General features: G+C 39.1%; 1 protein-coding gene across 2 annotated transcripts; it reads left to right on the top strand.

Annotated features, from left to right (window-relative positions):
- The first annotated feature begins 88 nt into the window (after window positions 1–88).
- LOC103482284 (uncharacterized) lies at window positions 89–12,249 on the top strand. 2 transcript variants are annotated; one of them, XM_008438357.2, is made up of 8 exons: window positions 89–2,396; window positions 3,396–3,650; window positions 5,564–5,800; window positions 7,288–7,458; window positions 8,225–8,356; window positions 9,149–9,312; window positions 11,590–11,847; window positions 11,935–12,249. In XM_008438357.2, the coding sequence occupies exons 1-8, from the start codon at window positions 2,147–2,149 to the stop codon at window positions 12,109–12,111; spliced, it is 1,644 nt and encodes a 547-aa protein (XP_008436579.1). In that variant the 5' UTR covers window positions 89–2,146; the 3' UTR covers window positions 12,112–12,249. The 2 variants fall into 2 exon arrangements, with proteins under 2 accessions (XP_008436579.1, XP_008436569.1); XM_008438347.2 differs by having other exon boundaries at window positions 11,587–11,847.
- The last annotated feature ends 4,048 nt before the right edge of the window (window positions 12,250–16,297 follow it).

The following is a 16,297-nucleotide window of genomic DNA, read 5'->3' as shown; positions in this document are numbered from 1 at the left end:
ACACCGCTCCTGATTCGTTCTGAAATATTACAATACTGCCACCCACTGGTAAAGAGTGGTAATAGAAAGCCTAAATAAAAAATAAAAACAAAAAAAATGTGGAAGTTTAATTTTGTTTTAAAATGCGAAATAGGAAATTTAAATAAACCCCTCAGAACAAGGCGTAACTGTAGTCTACCAGAAGGCATGCGGGAGACTCCATTGTAAGTAAGGAAAAAATTCCTTGGTCTCTTCCTTTTTGGCCTTCAAACACGATGCTGTTTTGTGGTGGGCACTTTTTTCTGCTTTTGTAATTCTTAGATTTCACCACTAGATGGCATTGCTGCATCTGAATATTCCTCATTTTAACGTTCCCGTTTTTTCTTGCTCGTTCTCTTTATCTCACTATCTTAGTTTTTTTATTTACCATCTTCTTCCTCTTGTACCCAGGTTTCATTCCCCACATCTTTGTTTAACTTTCTCATTTTTTTGTCTTTCTTTAGTTCTAGTCAAAATTTTAATTTAAAGCATCCTTTCCCTTTTATCTCCCTTTTTTCATATGAACTTTTTACCTTCCTTTCACTGAGATGTGTTTCCTGTTTGTTCTCTTGTTTCCTTCCATCGTGTGTGTTTTTTCACTCCTTGATTATTTTCCTTTTCCTCTGTCTCTTTAGTTTACTGTTAACAATGACGGCACTAAAGCATTCAAGCACACTTGGCTTATTTTTCCTCATTCCATCATTTAATCACCATGTTTGCTTTGCTATGTCTTCCAAACATCGTGAAAGCCATTCCTTTGACACAACAACATCTGGAAAGTGAAGTGTGATGACTTTCAGTTTTGACACACTGTAATGCTATTTCCTGAAAAACTAGTAATTACTTGTTCTTGTGTGTTTCTGTCTGCCAGCCTCTGCTGCTAAGCCTCTGTCATTCTTCATTCTGTGGATATTTTTATTATATTTATTTTATGCATCTTGTTTATTCTCATCACATCTTTTCCCATTTTCCCCATATTTCAGGTAACTCATCTTTGCACATCTTCATGTCACTTGGGTTACTTAACTCATGTTTTAACCTATTTTCCAGCCCTCTGTCTAACCCTTCCTCCTCTTTCCTTTTCCTCCCTCCCTCTGACTTTTTCATCGTGTTATCTCATCATTCCTCCTTCCCATCTTTGTCGCATGTCAAACCTCACAGACAGAGGAGGAGAGAAGCGTGTGTATGTGTGTGTGTGTGTTTTTGAAAGAGAGGGACAGAGAGAGAGAGAGAGAGAGAGAGAGAGCTAAAGAGAGCAGCAAAAGATAGACAAACTAACTGTGAGCAGTAGAGGCAGCTGTGGACAACCTGCAGGACAGACAACTCTCCTTTTTAAAAAGCGAGGACTTTCTGACTTCTTCTGAGCTGGTTCGGGATCAGAACCAGCTCTGATCCCGAAGCTTCTCCGAGTCCAAAGAAAGATCAGGAGGGACAGAACCAGTGGACCAAAGCAAAAAAGTTTTCATTTTGATGTTTGCAGACAATCTGGGATCTTATTTCTTTTAAGTAACAAGAACAAAACAGCGTTGAAGGGGAAAAGAGGAACAATTCAGCGAGGGGATGCTGCCGTCTGTTGCAACTGTTCCAAACCAAAGACAGCACAACTGAGAGAAGAAATCTGATCACAAACTACAAAACTTTTTTTTTTTTTTCCCAAGAATAACTAAGAACAGAAGGCTTAAACAAAGACACAGCAGGAGAAGGACAGTTACTGCCACCCAGCCATGCTGTTGGGCTTTTGTCCTTCAGGTTCAGATCTGATGAAATAAAGACAAAAATAAAACAAGAGAGAAGCAAAGGAAGAATTTCAACTTAGAAGAGAATCCAAATCCATTTCTAATCTGAGATTTTCTTAATAATAATAATAATAATCTAAAAAAAAACTAGAAGAAAATAAAAGAACAGAATTCAGGAACTGAAGGAACAGAAAGTGAAAAGAGAAAACACAAAGAAGAAAAGAGAAGACTCCACAACAAGTGAAGACAATTCCTCTGGAGCTGGAATGCTTAAGAAGAAATAATAATAAAAAAATATGCAGAAATGACAGAAGCAAAGCATTAGTGGAGAAACAAAGCGAAAATAAAGAAGAAAACCCATTAAGGACAAACAGAAACAGTTGATCCTGATCATGCAGCTCCTCACGTTCCTCGCTGCTCTCTCCTCCATCCTCCACCCTGCTCCCTCTCTGGCCCCTGCGGGCAGCGTGGCCCTCAGCCGGCTGGACCGCTGGGTACGCTCGGGGCTCCAGGTGCTGCAGTGGGACCAGCTGGACCGCTGCCTCCGCATGTCCTCCATGTCTGAGGCAGACTGCAGACGGCTCAGCCACCTGCCGCTGTCCTCTGTGGCCGTGTACATGTCGGAGCAGCGCAGCGCTGCAGGTAGGACCAGATGGAAGCATCGCACTGTACCAGACAGCTGGCATCATTCAAACAACAGCTGCTCACTTTTACAGCTGACTGTGTTTTATTGGGCTTTTGTGTGCAGTACTGGTTTACCGTATTGCCATTACGTTAAACCAGTTATTAGTTTTAAAAGTTTGTTTCAGAAATGATCAACTAACTTCATTTCATTGCAGTTAATATATTAAGTGATGCAAACTTCCACTGAAAACACTCTTGTCAATCTGAGAAGCAAGACTGTTTGGCAGTAGTTGTATTTGTGTTAACAGAGGAAAATTAGCCTTAATCATCCATAATGGATGTACAAGAAACTGCTGCTGAAAATAGCGGAGATGAGCAAAAAGAATAAATAAAAAATGGTGACAGAACCAGCATTCTGTTTCCATGGAGGAGTTTGGTGTGAGTGCACAGATCTTGAGATGACTCATGACTGAAATGTGAAGTATTTATTTAACAACACAGTGAACACAGTGGTATGTTTTTTATTTTTTCATTTATGTCAATTGTTTTCTCTTTTTGTTTTTTTGTTTTTATAAAAAGCTACTTTTTTAAAAAAAAATTGTAAACTGTAAAGCCAAAAACTACATTTATGTCTGTGCAAAAAGATATTTGGACAACAAAATAATTAAAAGACAAAAATTTTGAATAAAAAATAGTTGATACAAATGTATGGTTTAATGTTGGCCAATGAAATTTGAACAGCCTTTTTTTATCTCCACCGTTATTCTTGTATTTATTTTTGGAAAGCTGTACTCCTTTTATTTTAAAGCAGCAGGTGCAGCAGCTATCTGGACCAAGGACCAGGATCGGCGCTGCGTACTCCCATGAGATAATAACAGATGCATTAAGAATTCAAATACATATATTTACATCATATTTATCTAATCTTTATGGATGGTAGCTATGTCATGCACAGTGAACCTCTGTCTGATTTGTCTGCTGCATCTAAAGATCAGTAGCAACATTCTGCTCTTCCAGGTCCCTCAAACAAAGTCCTGGCTATCCTGCCCGACTTTTCCAGCGGCATGCTGAGCTCCAAGCTGAGGGGAAGCTTCAATGTTGGGCGGATGCTGAACAGACATCACCAGCCCCTCTACAGTTCCTCTGCCCATGATGTTGTTCTGGTTCTGGATCCATCACCAGGGGAGAACTTTGGACACCCTGTGGTCCTCTTTTATGTGGACATAAATGTGACAAAGAAGAAATGTTCCCACCTGGATGGCATTTACTTGGGTGAGTGTTGAATATCCTGGTCTTCTTCTCTGATGATAAAATGTTTTTGTTTTCTGTTTGTAGCTCACGTTAGTGTATGTGAACACAGTATCTACTATATTGCTAATTTCTGCGGTGAAACGTGTTTAAGCGCAGCTTTAGTTGACGAGTTAGACCGACTGTTCAATTAAAGCTGTGACAGAATTTAACTTGTGGTTCAGTACAATGCCCTGCAAAAAGTTTTTTTTTTTTCCCCCTCACATCTGGTCACATTAAATTCAAAAAGTTGGTTGTGTTTTATTGGGCTTTTGTGTGCTAGAGCGACACTAAGTTATGCATAACTTCAAAGTGGAAGGAAACTATAAAAGGTTTTCGAATATTTTTTTTCAAATCAAAATCTTAAACTTGTGTATTTGTGGTCAGTCACTCAGAGGTGTTAGGAGTTTGTCTCATATTCGGTGGGTTGCCAGTTTGAGACCCTGCTCTGTCCATTTCTGTGCTTGTGTAAAGACAACTTCACACACTTCGCCTGCTGATGGTGGTAAAAGGGCAGGCGGTTCTGCAGCTTGACACTGTGTGTGAATGAGAATGGCTGATTCCATCCACTGTTATGTGTCCTTGAGTGTCCAGAAAAACATTTTAAATGAAGTCTGATGTCAGCACTGTAGAAGCTAACCGCATGGTGGCTAGTTAATTCAGTCATTTAATTTAGGTGGGTTGGACTGCATCTAGAAGTTGTCTGTCCAAAAACACAATCACTTCCAGTTTAGACCCTAAAACCAGATATCTGGTTTTATGAAAAAAGCTCTGTGGTTGAGCTTTTTTCATAATTCAGCAATTTGTTTTTTCTAGTGACGCCTGTAAGGGTTCTTTATAGATGGTTTTGTCAAACACATTTAAGCTGACAGGTGAGCTTTCAGTATTCAGTCACAAAAAGCCAGTTTATAAAGACCAGACTGTAGACCTGTAGATTGAACAGCAAGTGAGAGCACTCAAAACATCTGAAAGGTGTAAGTGTAACTGTGACTGTTCCAGCATGACATTCATTTGTTGCTAATTTCGCAAAACTACATGCTTTGCGTATGTAATATGAATAAATTCCTAATCAAAATGTAAAGCCCTGCTTCAGTCACAAGGAAAAGACAGTAAAAGTTCAATGCAGATGTGCCTCCCAGAAAGATGTATTACACTATTACATATAGTAGTCATTCAGATTATTTTTTAAATAGGTTTCCTGATATTTCTAGGCTCAGTTGTTTCCGTAGAAACCAGCTGATCTGGTTCCTACGGAAGAAAACTTGAGAGTTAACAGAAGACGAAGTAAGGATCCATTCCTGTAGAAGATATCTGAAGGGACACAGAGGTGTGTCAAAGTTTCTGAGCCCCTGCTGTGAGAAAAGTTAAGGCCAGATGTTAAGGTCACTTTGCCCCCGTGTCACACRAACACACGTCTGTCAATTATTCATATCTGCTCATGTTGCAAAGTACCTCCTGCTGGGACGGTTGCGGTGAATGGGTTTGCGTGACTTTCTCAATATTTGACAGAACTGCGCATAAATTTACTTAAATAAGATGGAACTATAAACAAGAAAATAATTTTTTGCTGATGAAATTCACATTCACATTTTTTTTTGTAAATTACAACCACAAATTTCAGCAATTTATGTGTTTTTAAAAACAAAAATACGAAAACCGTGCCATGCATTTGTATGCTATAGCGGGCAAAAATGTTCCAGTTTGCTTTCATCAGGCCGAAGATGCCAGAGACACGGCATACTGGATGGATTTCTAAGAACAGCTCAACACTCTTGTAACCCTTCCATCAAGGATAGATCCACGTCACTCAAATGTTTTGGAAGGTTCAAATCATTTTTTTTTGACCCCAGGAAACAGTGAGAAACTTTTCAGTCTGAAAGATGTTTCCCCACCTGTAGGAGACGAGTGTTTGACTCTGGCTTTGAAGGGTCGCTGCCAGAACCAGCTGAAGCGCCGTCAGACCGGTCCACAGAGGCTGTTTGGCAGCAGACGGGTGGCAGGTGGGACGCTGGGTGGAGGCACCGCCGGCAGCCGCTTGCTGGAACGAGCCATCGGAGGTTTCTGTGAGGTTCACTTTCTGCCACTGGTGGTTGCCGTCGGAGACAGCAGTTGGACGCAGAGACTCAAATGTGTTGGTAGGTCTGCACTCTGCCATATAACCAAGACATTTCTAATGGCCTTTTCCTGTTTAGTTTCTCTGTTCCTTGTTGTGTTTTTTTTTTTTGTTCATATCAGCATTCATGTTTTTTTTTTCTGTTTTATCTAGTCTGACATCATGGGATGCATTATGGGAATTCTGCAACCAAATTCCAGTTGTTGTCTTTTCTAAAACATTGCTCCTGGTTTTGGTAAAGTGACGCTACTTTCTGCCGGGCTCTGGATCACCTTGTTCCTTTGTCACATTGAAAAAGTTCCCTCATCTACATCACATGTTCTCAAAGCCAACTGAGCCCTGGGAAGTGAAGCACCAGTGGGAACATGCGCTCAGTTCCAATATGCATGCTGTAATCAGCATGCCATCACTTTGCTTCGTTTTGTCCCAAAGTAATAAAAAGGGTCAGAATCAGATTTAATGACAACCCTGTCTGATGTAACACAGACTCACATTTGGCTCAAGAATTTTTTTTTCAGATACAGAGGAATTCATGTAATTCGTTTGAATTTTATTCCCATGAATGTTAACATTTCCTCTGCTAACTGAGTCCAGCAGAGGCTGAGATAAGGCTCATTAATTTTTTGCAGTTCCTCTGAGCCTTACACAATCTGACATCAAGGAGATTTTCCTCGGATGTGTCTGCCCATTCAGTTTGACCTCTGTTTTATTTTAGATGTGGATTTTCAACCCTTTTAGACTGACGAGAAGCAACAGCTGCTTTCATTACTGATGTCTTTCTGCCCTGATATTAACACAGAACTGACAAAACTTTGGCTTTTGTAGGGAAGGTTTTGACCTCTCACTTCACGCTGATGAGGTTCTGCTAATCAAGTGCATTTAAATAAAGATGCTACTTTCTCTCTTAAATTCAAAGGATTCAGATGGGTGGAGCTGAGTTTTCCCACATGTTGTCCACACAGCTTCATTTTGGATTAATACATAATTTCTGTGTGATATAGGTGCTGTTCGTACACTTGAGGTTAAATTTTATAGCTAAACTCTAACTTCAAACTAAGCGAAGATAATAAAAGCTAACATTTAATTTTGATATGATCTCTATTTTATCCACAGCGGTGTATTATTAATAGATCTTAAGGTGTTACAATGACCAAATCCACATGAGGTCAATGTAGGGAAACCAGCAGCCATTTTATCAAACTGTCGGTCTCTATGATTTGTTTTTCACTCTTTAGCTTAAACTTTTCCAAGTTACTGTAGTTTGTCAAATAGGTTTTTATTTCATTTTTTGAAGTTACTTTCTGTGCTGTTAAAATTTTGCATATTTGTTTCTTATTTTTTGTATTTTTGTATTTTCGTGTATTTTTCCAGTCTCTAATTTACTTTGAATGGTAATTCAAAGTAAGTTTGACTTACCATTCAAAACACTCAGGGCGTGTTTTGGCGCTCGACAACCTTTCCCTGTGGTGGTTCTCCTGTTCTGAGCTTTCCCTCTTTCTCCTCCRACAGACAACGCAGAATTTGCCAGGTGTCCCCAGCAGCTTCCCATGAGCTCTCCCGGTCTGCCTGTGTCAAGCTGTGAGCTCAATAAAAACACCAGGCGCTGCCACCAGCAGCCACTGGCCACACACCTGTCCTGCCGCCTCTATCAGACCTGTGACCATGCCGTGCTCATCTCAGGTTGGACCGTTCATTCGTTTCTTCTGTCCCACACGATTCAAACATCTTTAGACACAATCGGAAATAACTTCGACAACTTCTGGGTACTGAAGTTGTTCGAGTTTTGGTGAAGTTTTGATCAATTCTTAACTTATTTCAGCATTTTGGGCACAAACACGGGGTAGAGACAAAGTCAAGATGCAAAGACAACTTTCACTGAGAGACACATTAAAAGGTAGMCATGCAGTTCCACTCAAAAAACGTCTGGCATCCAACAYCGTCGGGGGTTTCTCCCCCTTTCTTGGATTCTGTCTGGGAAACATTCAACTGGACCATTCAGTGGACAGAAGGARAAATTTGTAACGACAGTGTTGCTTTTCCGCACTGTTTTAGAACTGTAATCGGCCTGTTTTAGCAGCGACAGCAGAGGAAGCTGCTCTGTACCTTCAAGGACTTCACAATCATAGACTTACACCATATTAATAACAGCTTAGTTCATTATTCATCTTGAACAAAACAACATAAACTATAAAGTATCAAAGAAATGACAAAAAAGTATCAACTTAGTTGATAACGTATCTAAAGTACCTCAATGGACTGTTTCACACCAAACAAAACCTGAAACGGACTCCAGAGGCAAATTGGATTCTGCACATTTTCCTCAATGTCATAAATGTGTTATTTACTGAAGAAGTGTAACTCTAACCATCTGCCTGTATGTATCTACATATKTGTGCGTGTGTGTGTGCGCGTGCATGCGCGTGTGTGTGTGTGTGTGTCTATGCAGGTGGTTGGCAGCCTCAGATGACATTTCAGCATCACGCTCAGAATCTTCAGAAGTTCTACAAAATGCTCAGAAACAATGGTTTCCATAAAAATCACATCAACACTTTCTTCGCCAGCAGTGGACAGCTTCTAGGTAGGAAATGAACAAGCGCTATGATACAGAAAGCTACAGTATGTCAAAGTATTTGCAGAGACCCAGAATCCCGTAATGAAAAGTTTAATGGTTGTAGAACCAGTCGGGAATTACAGGAAAAGTTCTGCAGCACAAAACAAGGACAAATATACTTTAATAGAAAGTATTATTTGTCCTGACAATCTGATGAAGTAGGGTTTTGCCTTTTCTTGGAAGCATCCGTGAACAATAATAATTTCAATCCTGATTTAAGTGACTCACCAATTTCTACACGTCTTATGTTTTCAGGAAGCCCTTCCAGAACCTGGAAACAGACAKTATAAATGTTTATACTGCAGCACTAAACAAGACAACATTTTCTTGATCTGGAAGCACTTTTGACTTGACAATTTTRGCCCACATGAGAAGATGACATGACAAAAAAAAAACTGAACAGAAGTCTACAAAAAAATAAATCAGAAATAGGGTAACAGAACTACTCCAACCTCCTGCAGCCATGGGCAGTGTAATTCTAGAAAAATATTCTGGAAAAAGAATTGTGGAATCATATGTTAAAATACTGGAAATCCAGTTTATTTGTGCAGGGCATTTCTGCACATTTCTGCTGTCTTTGAACAGCAACGAAGCTGTTCAAAGACAGAAGATGTGTTTTCCTTTCACCCTGTCTGGACGGACACAGGAAGAACCTCCGATAAAGATTCTACCAAATGCAATAAATTGCACAATACACAGCAAAACCTCACAAACTGTCTTAGAGCTGAACCTCTTCTTTCTTTTCTATGYGCACTGAAGACGTAGAGGGCGTTTACTCCGCAACAGAGAAGGCAGTGATCCGTAACCATGTGTCATACATTTGCCGGAAGCAGCATTGTGCCGACACTCTGGTTCTGTACCTGAACTCACCGACACGCACTGATGGGACCATGCTGCTGTGGGACGCCAACMTGAATGGCATCGTAAGAGAAACACGGAAACAAAGCACACACATTGCTCACTGTAGTGAGGGAGGATTGTGAGCAGCCAATGGTTGCTGCCTATAATAGTAATAACAAAAAAAAAAACATTATTAGAGGCAGACACATAAATATTAATGTAAATGTAGAGCCACTTTGACTCTCTACATTGAACGATATAGTTGCTTCAGATAGCAAACAGACCGATCTGCTATGGGATGCTGTGGGCTGTCCAACTTTTAATCTGCTATGACATCCGCTGAGGTACTGACAGCTGAATGCAAGGAACTGATCTCGTTACTGCAACATATAACATTTCTTAGTACCTGAGTGCTGCTCTTGCCTACTACTTTGCTGCTGATTATTGTGCAAGATTATTGTGTTCAGTTATTAAATAAGCATCTCTGCTCCTAAATCGAAAATGAAGCAGCCCCCTCAGCTTTTTAAGAAAGAACAGCCTCCACAGGTGATTGTAAAGTTTCTTCCATCAGATACAATGGATCTCATGGATCACTGTGAAAACTGAAGGCATACAAACATATTCTCATAAAAGAACATGGGATTGTAATACAAATGAAATAATAATAATAATAATAATAATAATAATAATAATAATAATAATAATAATAATAATAATAATAATAAAACGTACTGCATTGCTTTCAGCAATGTGATACAGAAAGATATTTTTTAAAGGGGTGGTATTATAATCTAAAATATTTTTTTTACTCAATCAGCTCCTTCAGACTAGCCAGCAGCAGTTAGCAAACACTTGGTGGGACTGAGCATCTGCTGAGTCATTATAGGAGCTACTTCTCAGTGAAACATTGGTAAAAAAAAATTGTTAAAGGGTTAATAGAGGAGCCATGTTGTGATGACATGTTTCAGAAAGAGCAGGTGTTTTTAAAGACACAGTGGCCCAATTTAAAATCGTTAAATTGGGCCATTTAACGACTTTGTAATCATTAAATTACAAAGTCAAATTTATTTTAAGTCATGTTTGATTCATAGAGCACTTCTATAACAACTGAAAGTAGCATAGTTACTTGATTGTGGTATAAAGTGGCACAATGTACCAGGGAAATACAAACTATTCAACATCTGAATCCTGCTGACTAGCTGTTTTCTAGCAGTTCATGTCAGAACTAATTACTTCAAGCTTTTGTAAGGCACACCCTTCCTGGCTCTKGCATCCCTGCACGAAGTTCAAAGAAACTTATTGAAAACGCCAACATTCCATTAATTCAAAAAGAGACCAAGCTCTTTTAAATAACCAACATAATTTAAAACGTCATTTTTCATTCATTCCATTCCTGCTTTATTTATAAAGAACTTTAAWAACAACACAGTTGACCAAAGTGTTGTCCACCACAACCAGAATGACAATAGCTGTAAAAACCTACACTCCAAGCTGAGTTAAAAGCCAGTGAGAAARATAAAAACAAGCTTTAAGAGAAGACTTAAAAACATGAAGAGACTCAGTTTGTCTGATATGTGATGCTAACCCGTTCCACAGTTCTGGGRCAGTAACAGAGAATGAGCCGTCACCTCTCAGCTTTCTCTTTGATTTTGACTAACATCAACCGATACGACCTAAGAGACGGTGAGGGAACAAACAGGTCAGACAGAGACATGCAGAGATTTAAAAATGTTAAAATCAATCCTAAAATGTTCTGAAAGTCAGAGAGGAGATGCTAAGACAGGAGTAACGTGCTCTAACTTCAGCATTTAAAACCACCTGGAGTCTAGAAAGTGACTTGTGACTGAGGCCAACATAAAGCTCAATTTAGCATGATCTAAGCAAATTCAGATAAAAGCATGAATATACATTTCAAAGTGAAGCAGAGAAAGAAAAGGTTTTACTTTGGCTAGGTTTCTCAGATAAAAAAAAAGAAGAAGCTGGATTTGACAACTGAGCTAACCTGTGCATCAAATCTAAGACTGGACTCCAGCCTTACAATGAGGTTTACTGCAACAGGTGTCATATAATTTAAAACAGTTTACAATCTGTTGTAGACAGGACATTTATTTTTACATCTAAGGCGATCAACTTTATGCTGAACCTGAACAGAAAAATTGTCTTGTCATTCAAATAAGAGCTCTGGTCAAATATTCCCCTCTCTATGGACTCTGACACGTCAAACCCACATTTACTTTTGTACTTCTTGTTTTTAGTCATTAATCTGAAATGACAACCTAATGCCACTGATAGAGCTTGCTGCAGTGCAGGGGTTTCAGTTTTGTTGCTTTGATGGCTGTTCCTGTCCTCTTCCTGAGCAGGCTGACCTGAAGGAGCGCTACTCGGTGAGCGAACTGCTGGCTGACCTGGCCGGCTGCAGGGCCTCTCGGGTTCTCCTGTTTGTGGATCAGAGCTACAGCGGGGTCTTGTCCAAAAGGCTAAGGAGTTCCCAGAAACACCATAACGTGGTGTTGATCCAGCATCAGTCCCACCAGAYCCACAGGCTGTTCCAGGGCTGGGATGATAACAGCTGGTCTTCTATCAGTGCTGCCACTTGCCTGTTAGACCACCTGGAGAAGGCAAGTTTTCATGCATTTGCTTTATTTTGTTTTTGTTTTCTCTGGTATTCCACTGATCTGCTCTTAAACCGGTGCTGTTATTGTCAGGTTGACGGGATGTCTCGGCTCTTGGAGCCATGGGCCGGCCTACTAAACGTGACGCTGGCAGGAGCTCCGTGTAATGCGACCCCCGCTCTTACAGACAGTGAGATGCAGCGAGAGTATCAGGGCTGCCAGAACCTGCCGACTGCTCTGTGGTATCAGAAGCATGGGAGGACCAACTGAGAGACACCAACAGACTGATCCAAACAAGACAGACATGGAGGTTTTATCTCCAGTGTATGTTTGCCACTATATGTGTGTGTCTCTGTGTGTATTTTGGCTTGGGAAGCTTATGCTTGTTAAAACTTCAGTTTAACTGTGTTAGACATTGCTGTGTGTTTATTTTATGACATAAGTCTACTCATCTCAGTGGGACGCCCTGAACACCATGTGATCTGTGTGTGTGCGTGTGTGTGTGTCTGTGTGTGAGTGAGTGTGTGTTCACGAGTTCAGCAAAAGGACAGCCTATCTCAAGGGCCAGCACCAGCTTACATTATGGTCAGAGTGTGTTTGTGTACAACACGTCTCCTGGGCACTTTAACATTTTAGATCCAATCATCGGCCTATTTTTATCCTAACACCRGTGTCCTTTCATGATCTTATTTTAATCTGCCCTGAACTCAACGGGTTTTTTTCTTCTCCTCCGAATCCTGTTCACATCTTTTTAAATCTAATTTTGAAATTGTTGTGTCAGCTGACCAATATGCCTTTCTTCTGATTGCTCTGACCTTCTTCTTTTAAAAAGACAGACAGTAAAAAAAAAAAAAAAACCTAAAATATACGTATTTACATAGTGACTGTGGACAATTCATATAACAAAAGCCATTATTAGTTTTATTCTTTACAGAGGTTTTATAGTATTACTCTTGTTATTCCACCAAATGTTGATTTCTGAACTTTTTTTCCCCAGAGCTGCATATTTATTGGTATTTACACACAAAAAAAAAAAACTTTTACACAATAACATAATATTAGTCTGACTCATGTGAGTTCAGTGAAATGAGTATCTAGACGTCACAAATATTTATTGGCTCTGATAGCATTAATAATAACATTATATATTCAGGTATACAAGCTAAACATCAGTAATATATGATCCGGGCTGTAGACTGAACACTAAGGCTCTGTCTACACAGCATGTTTTGATGCTCAGTATTTTATTTTTTCTGAAATCTGATTTTATTTGCATGGTTGTTCCTGCTACTGCATGATGTGACCACAGTCAGACTTCTTAGAACCCCAAATGCACAGATGAAGAATGTTGACCTTCAAACAGCATCAGAGGTCATAAAGGATGGAAACGTCTAATCTACTCTGACAGAATTGGTCTCAAATACTCACTAAAGCTCTCATTTTCATACAGTTGACACTAGACGTTTGCATACATCAAATAAAGACGTAGTTTTTTTTTCCTGAAGTTAAATCAGACAACACTTCTGTTTATTTGAACAAGTAAAATGTCAGAAAAAAAAAAAATAATTAAGGAGAAAACAAAAAAATGTCGTCATAATAATAATAATAATCAAACTTAAAAAGAAAATGTCAGTATTTGGTAGCATTGCCTTTTTAGACCACTTCTGGACGTCTCCTCACTGCTTAGAGAGAACGTAGTGAGTCTGTATGTAAATGTCTTTACTCTTTCTCTCATTTTTGTGGCATTTAGCAAATCCAAATAATTTTGATAATTCGAACTGATCTAAAACTAGAGAAGCTTGGTCTGATTTAATTTTAGTGATAAGAAAGTTGTCTTTCTATGTGGTTTGTGTTTGATTTTAACTGTACATGTTTCTTTCATTACATAGAAAAAAATATCTAAAAAGTGTAGAAGAGAGCAGGTAACAAAGCAAATCAGTCTGAATCCATTGTGTGTTTGTTTTCTTTGGATGGGCTGCGCTGAAACTAATTTTATTGTGTTTCTGTCTGATGACAGTAATGGCTGGTTCTGATTCTGCCAGTATGACTGGTACATTTACCAGATCAGGGATTACTGAAACAATCAACTTGTGGTTTCATTTTAAAAAACAGTGTTTGAAAATTGTGGCAGCTGGGATTTCATCTCACCGATGATAATAACTGTGTTTTGAACTGAACATGAACTAAAAACATGTTTACAGTTAGTCTGACTTTTGGAGAAGTGTTTACAATTCAAAACAATTCTAAGAATGGGCAAAAGTTTCAAACCACACATTTCATGGAATCAGAACATTAAGTCTGAAGAGACAGAGAATCTAGCAAACAACAAACTAGATGGCTGCTATTAAAATGAAGAGCAACGGCAGTCCCTCCTGCAAAACAGAGTAACTACTGCATTTAATCAAACCATAAGAGTGTGCCTGCTAAAATCCTATAATCTGATCACCTTGGACCTATTCTGTGCCCTAACAGGATGTAAAATGTTCTGTCCAGTGATGTTTGTCTAAATGTCAACCGTAATCCCATAAAGCACATCCTCTTGTACTGTCTTTTCTTCTCGCTGTGTCACACAGAGCTGTAGTAGAAATGGAACAATTTGATGTTCAATCAGAAGATAAAAGTTGATGAAAGTAACAACTTCTGAAAGCAGAAGCAAGAAACTGAGTTCCACATTTTTGTTGTTTGTGTGATGACCAGTACAGTGTGATGACCAGTACAGTGTGTGACGTGTAATTTATCTGAAATGTTTCCAGTTGCATGCAGTGAATCACAAAGTAAAATCAATAAAGTACTTCAAAGTGAGAGCTCTTGTCTACTTTGCATTCTTGAACAAATAACCTCTTGAACACACCAACCATGTTCAGAGGATATGACCATTCTATGCATGAGTTGTGGATTAAAACTGGTGACTTCCCCCTGGTTGACACAAACGAGTTCTAATGACAGACAAAATATAACCTCTATAATAGGGTTTGTATTATCCCTTCAAATCATTGAATTCAGGGATCCCACAGTCAGGTGGACCAAATCCAGCAACTATACATTGTGGACAATCAGCTATTAGTGGTGATCTAACATGTAGAACTTAAATCCGAACCCATTAGGAACAAAAGTAACTCAGGCATAAAGAGACAAGTAGGGTCAAAGGGAGTGTAGAGGTCACCAACAGATAAACTCATAAACAGAAGTCAGAGAGCTTCATGGATATCAGACTTCCATCACCAGAGGCTAGGATGCAGCAGGATAAGCCAACCATCATCAAACTCTAGAGATTTGGAAATGTACTTTCTGGAGTGATTAATCGTACATCTTTGTCTGGAAATCCAGTGGATGAGTCTGGATTCAGTAGCTGGTAATTAGCTACCAGCTACTGCCTTGAGGTAATTACAGTGTGTGAAAAGTAAAGTTTGGTGATGAGGGTATTATGATGTGGGCTGCTAATGAGAAATTGTGCTTAGTGCCTCAGTGTCAGTGAAAGGAGCTCTTAATGCTTTAGCCTACCAAGGCACTATAACCCTGCTGCCATCACTGCACCCTCAGGGTACTCATGTAGATTTACTCCAAACAGTAACCTTTAATCCCAGCCCTTTTAGTTCAACCAGGATGTTTTTACCAAAACAAGTAACATTATCAGCTTGGTCTGGAATGCTGGGAGAGAGATGTTCAAACTTAAGATTTTTCTTCCGTAATTCACATTGAGTAATTTATGATTTAGTGATTTATACCAATTCACAGCAAAAGTCATCTCAGGCTACTTTACAAAAGAAACAGATCCTATTAGTTTCCAGTTATGTAATTAAATAAATTTAACACAGTCCAGTCATATAGGCAGATTCCAGTTTCAGCTACAGTGGACATCCATCTAGAAGTTGTTGATTGGTTAAAAGTTAATAATGTATGAAGTTATTTCCTCATCCTGAGCAAACAAGTGGTGACACTAGTTTCCATAAACATAAACATAAAATTGTGCAAATATACTACCAAAATAAATCGTCTCAATGTAATCAAATGTTATCAAAATCATGTTATTTGATTAAAAAAGATTATTTTTGCTCTAATGAGCAAAAACACGTCTATTTGATACGTGTATTTTGGATAACAACATATTCATAGATGTAGTTTGCAAAACTGCAATGGAATTTTTTTTTTTCATATCACAAGCATCAACAACCACATGTTTCTACTGGCAGAAGAAGACAACAGGAAGTAGTAGAAGGCTGATGGTTTGTTTTGTTTTGGTTTTTTTGACAACGTTCAGCTGGCTCCACCAGAGCTCTCGCTGCATCACATATAGTTCATAAAAAGTTGTGTTTCATTCAAACATGTTGTAAAATCGCTAACCTCTATCACCCCAAAACACCCACGCACACACACACACACACACACACACCCATACTGGTTTTGGTGTACTAGCAGGACACTTTTTTCAAACCAGTTTTTTGCAACACTAAACGGA

This window comes from Poecilia reticulata, linkage group LG2 (assembly GCF_000633615.1).
Source record: "Poecilia reticulata strain Guanapo linkage group LG2, Guppy_female_1.0+MT, whole genome shotgun sequence".
NCBI lineage: Eukaryota > Metazoa > Chordata > Actinopteri > Cyprinodontiformes > Poeciliidae > Poecilia > Poecilia reticulata.
This window is presented reverse-complemented; position numbering and strand designations above follow the sequence as displayed.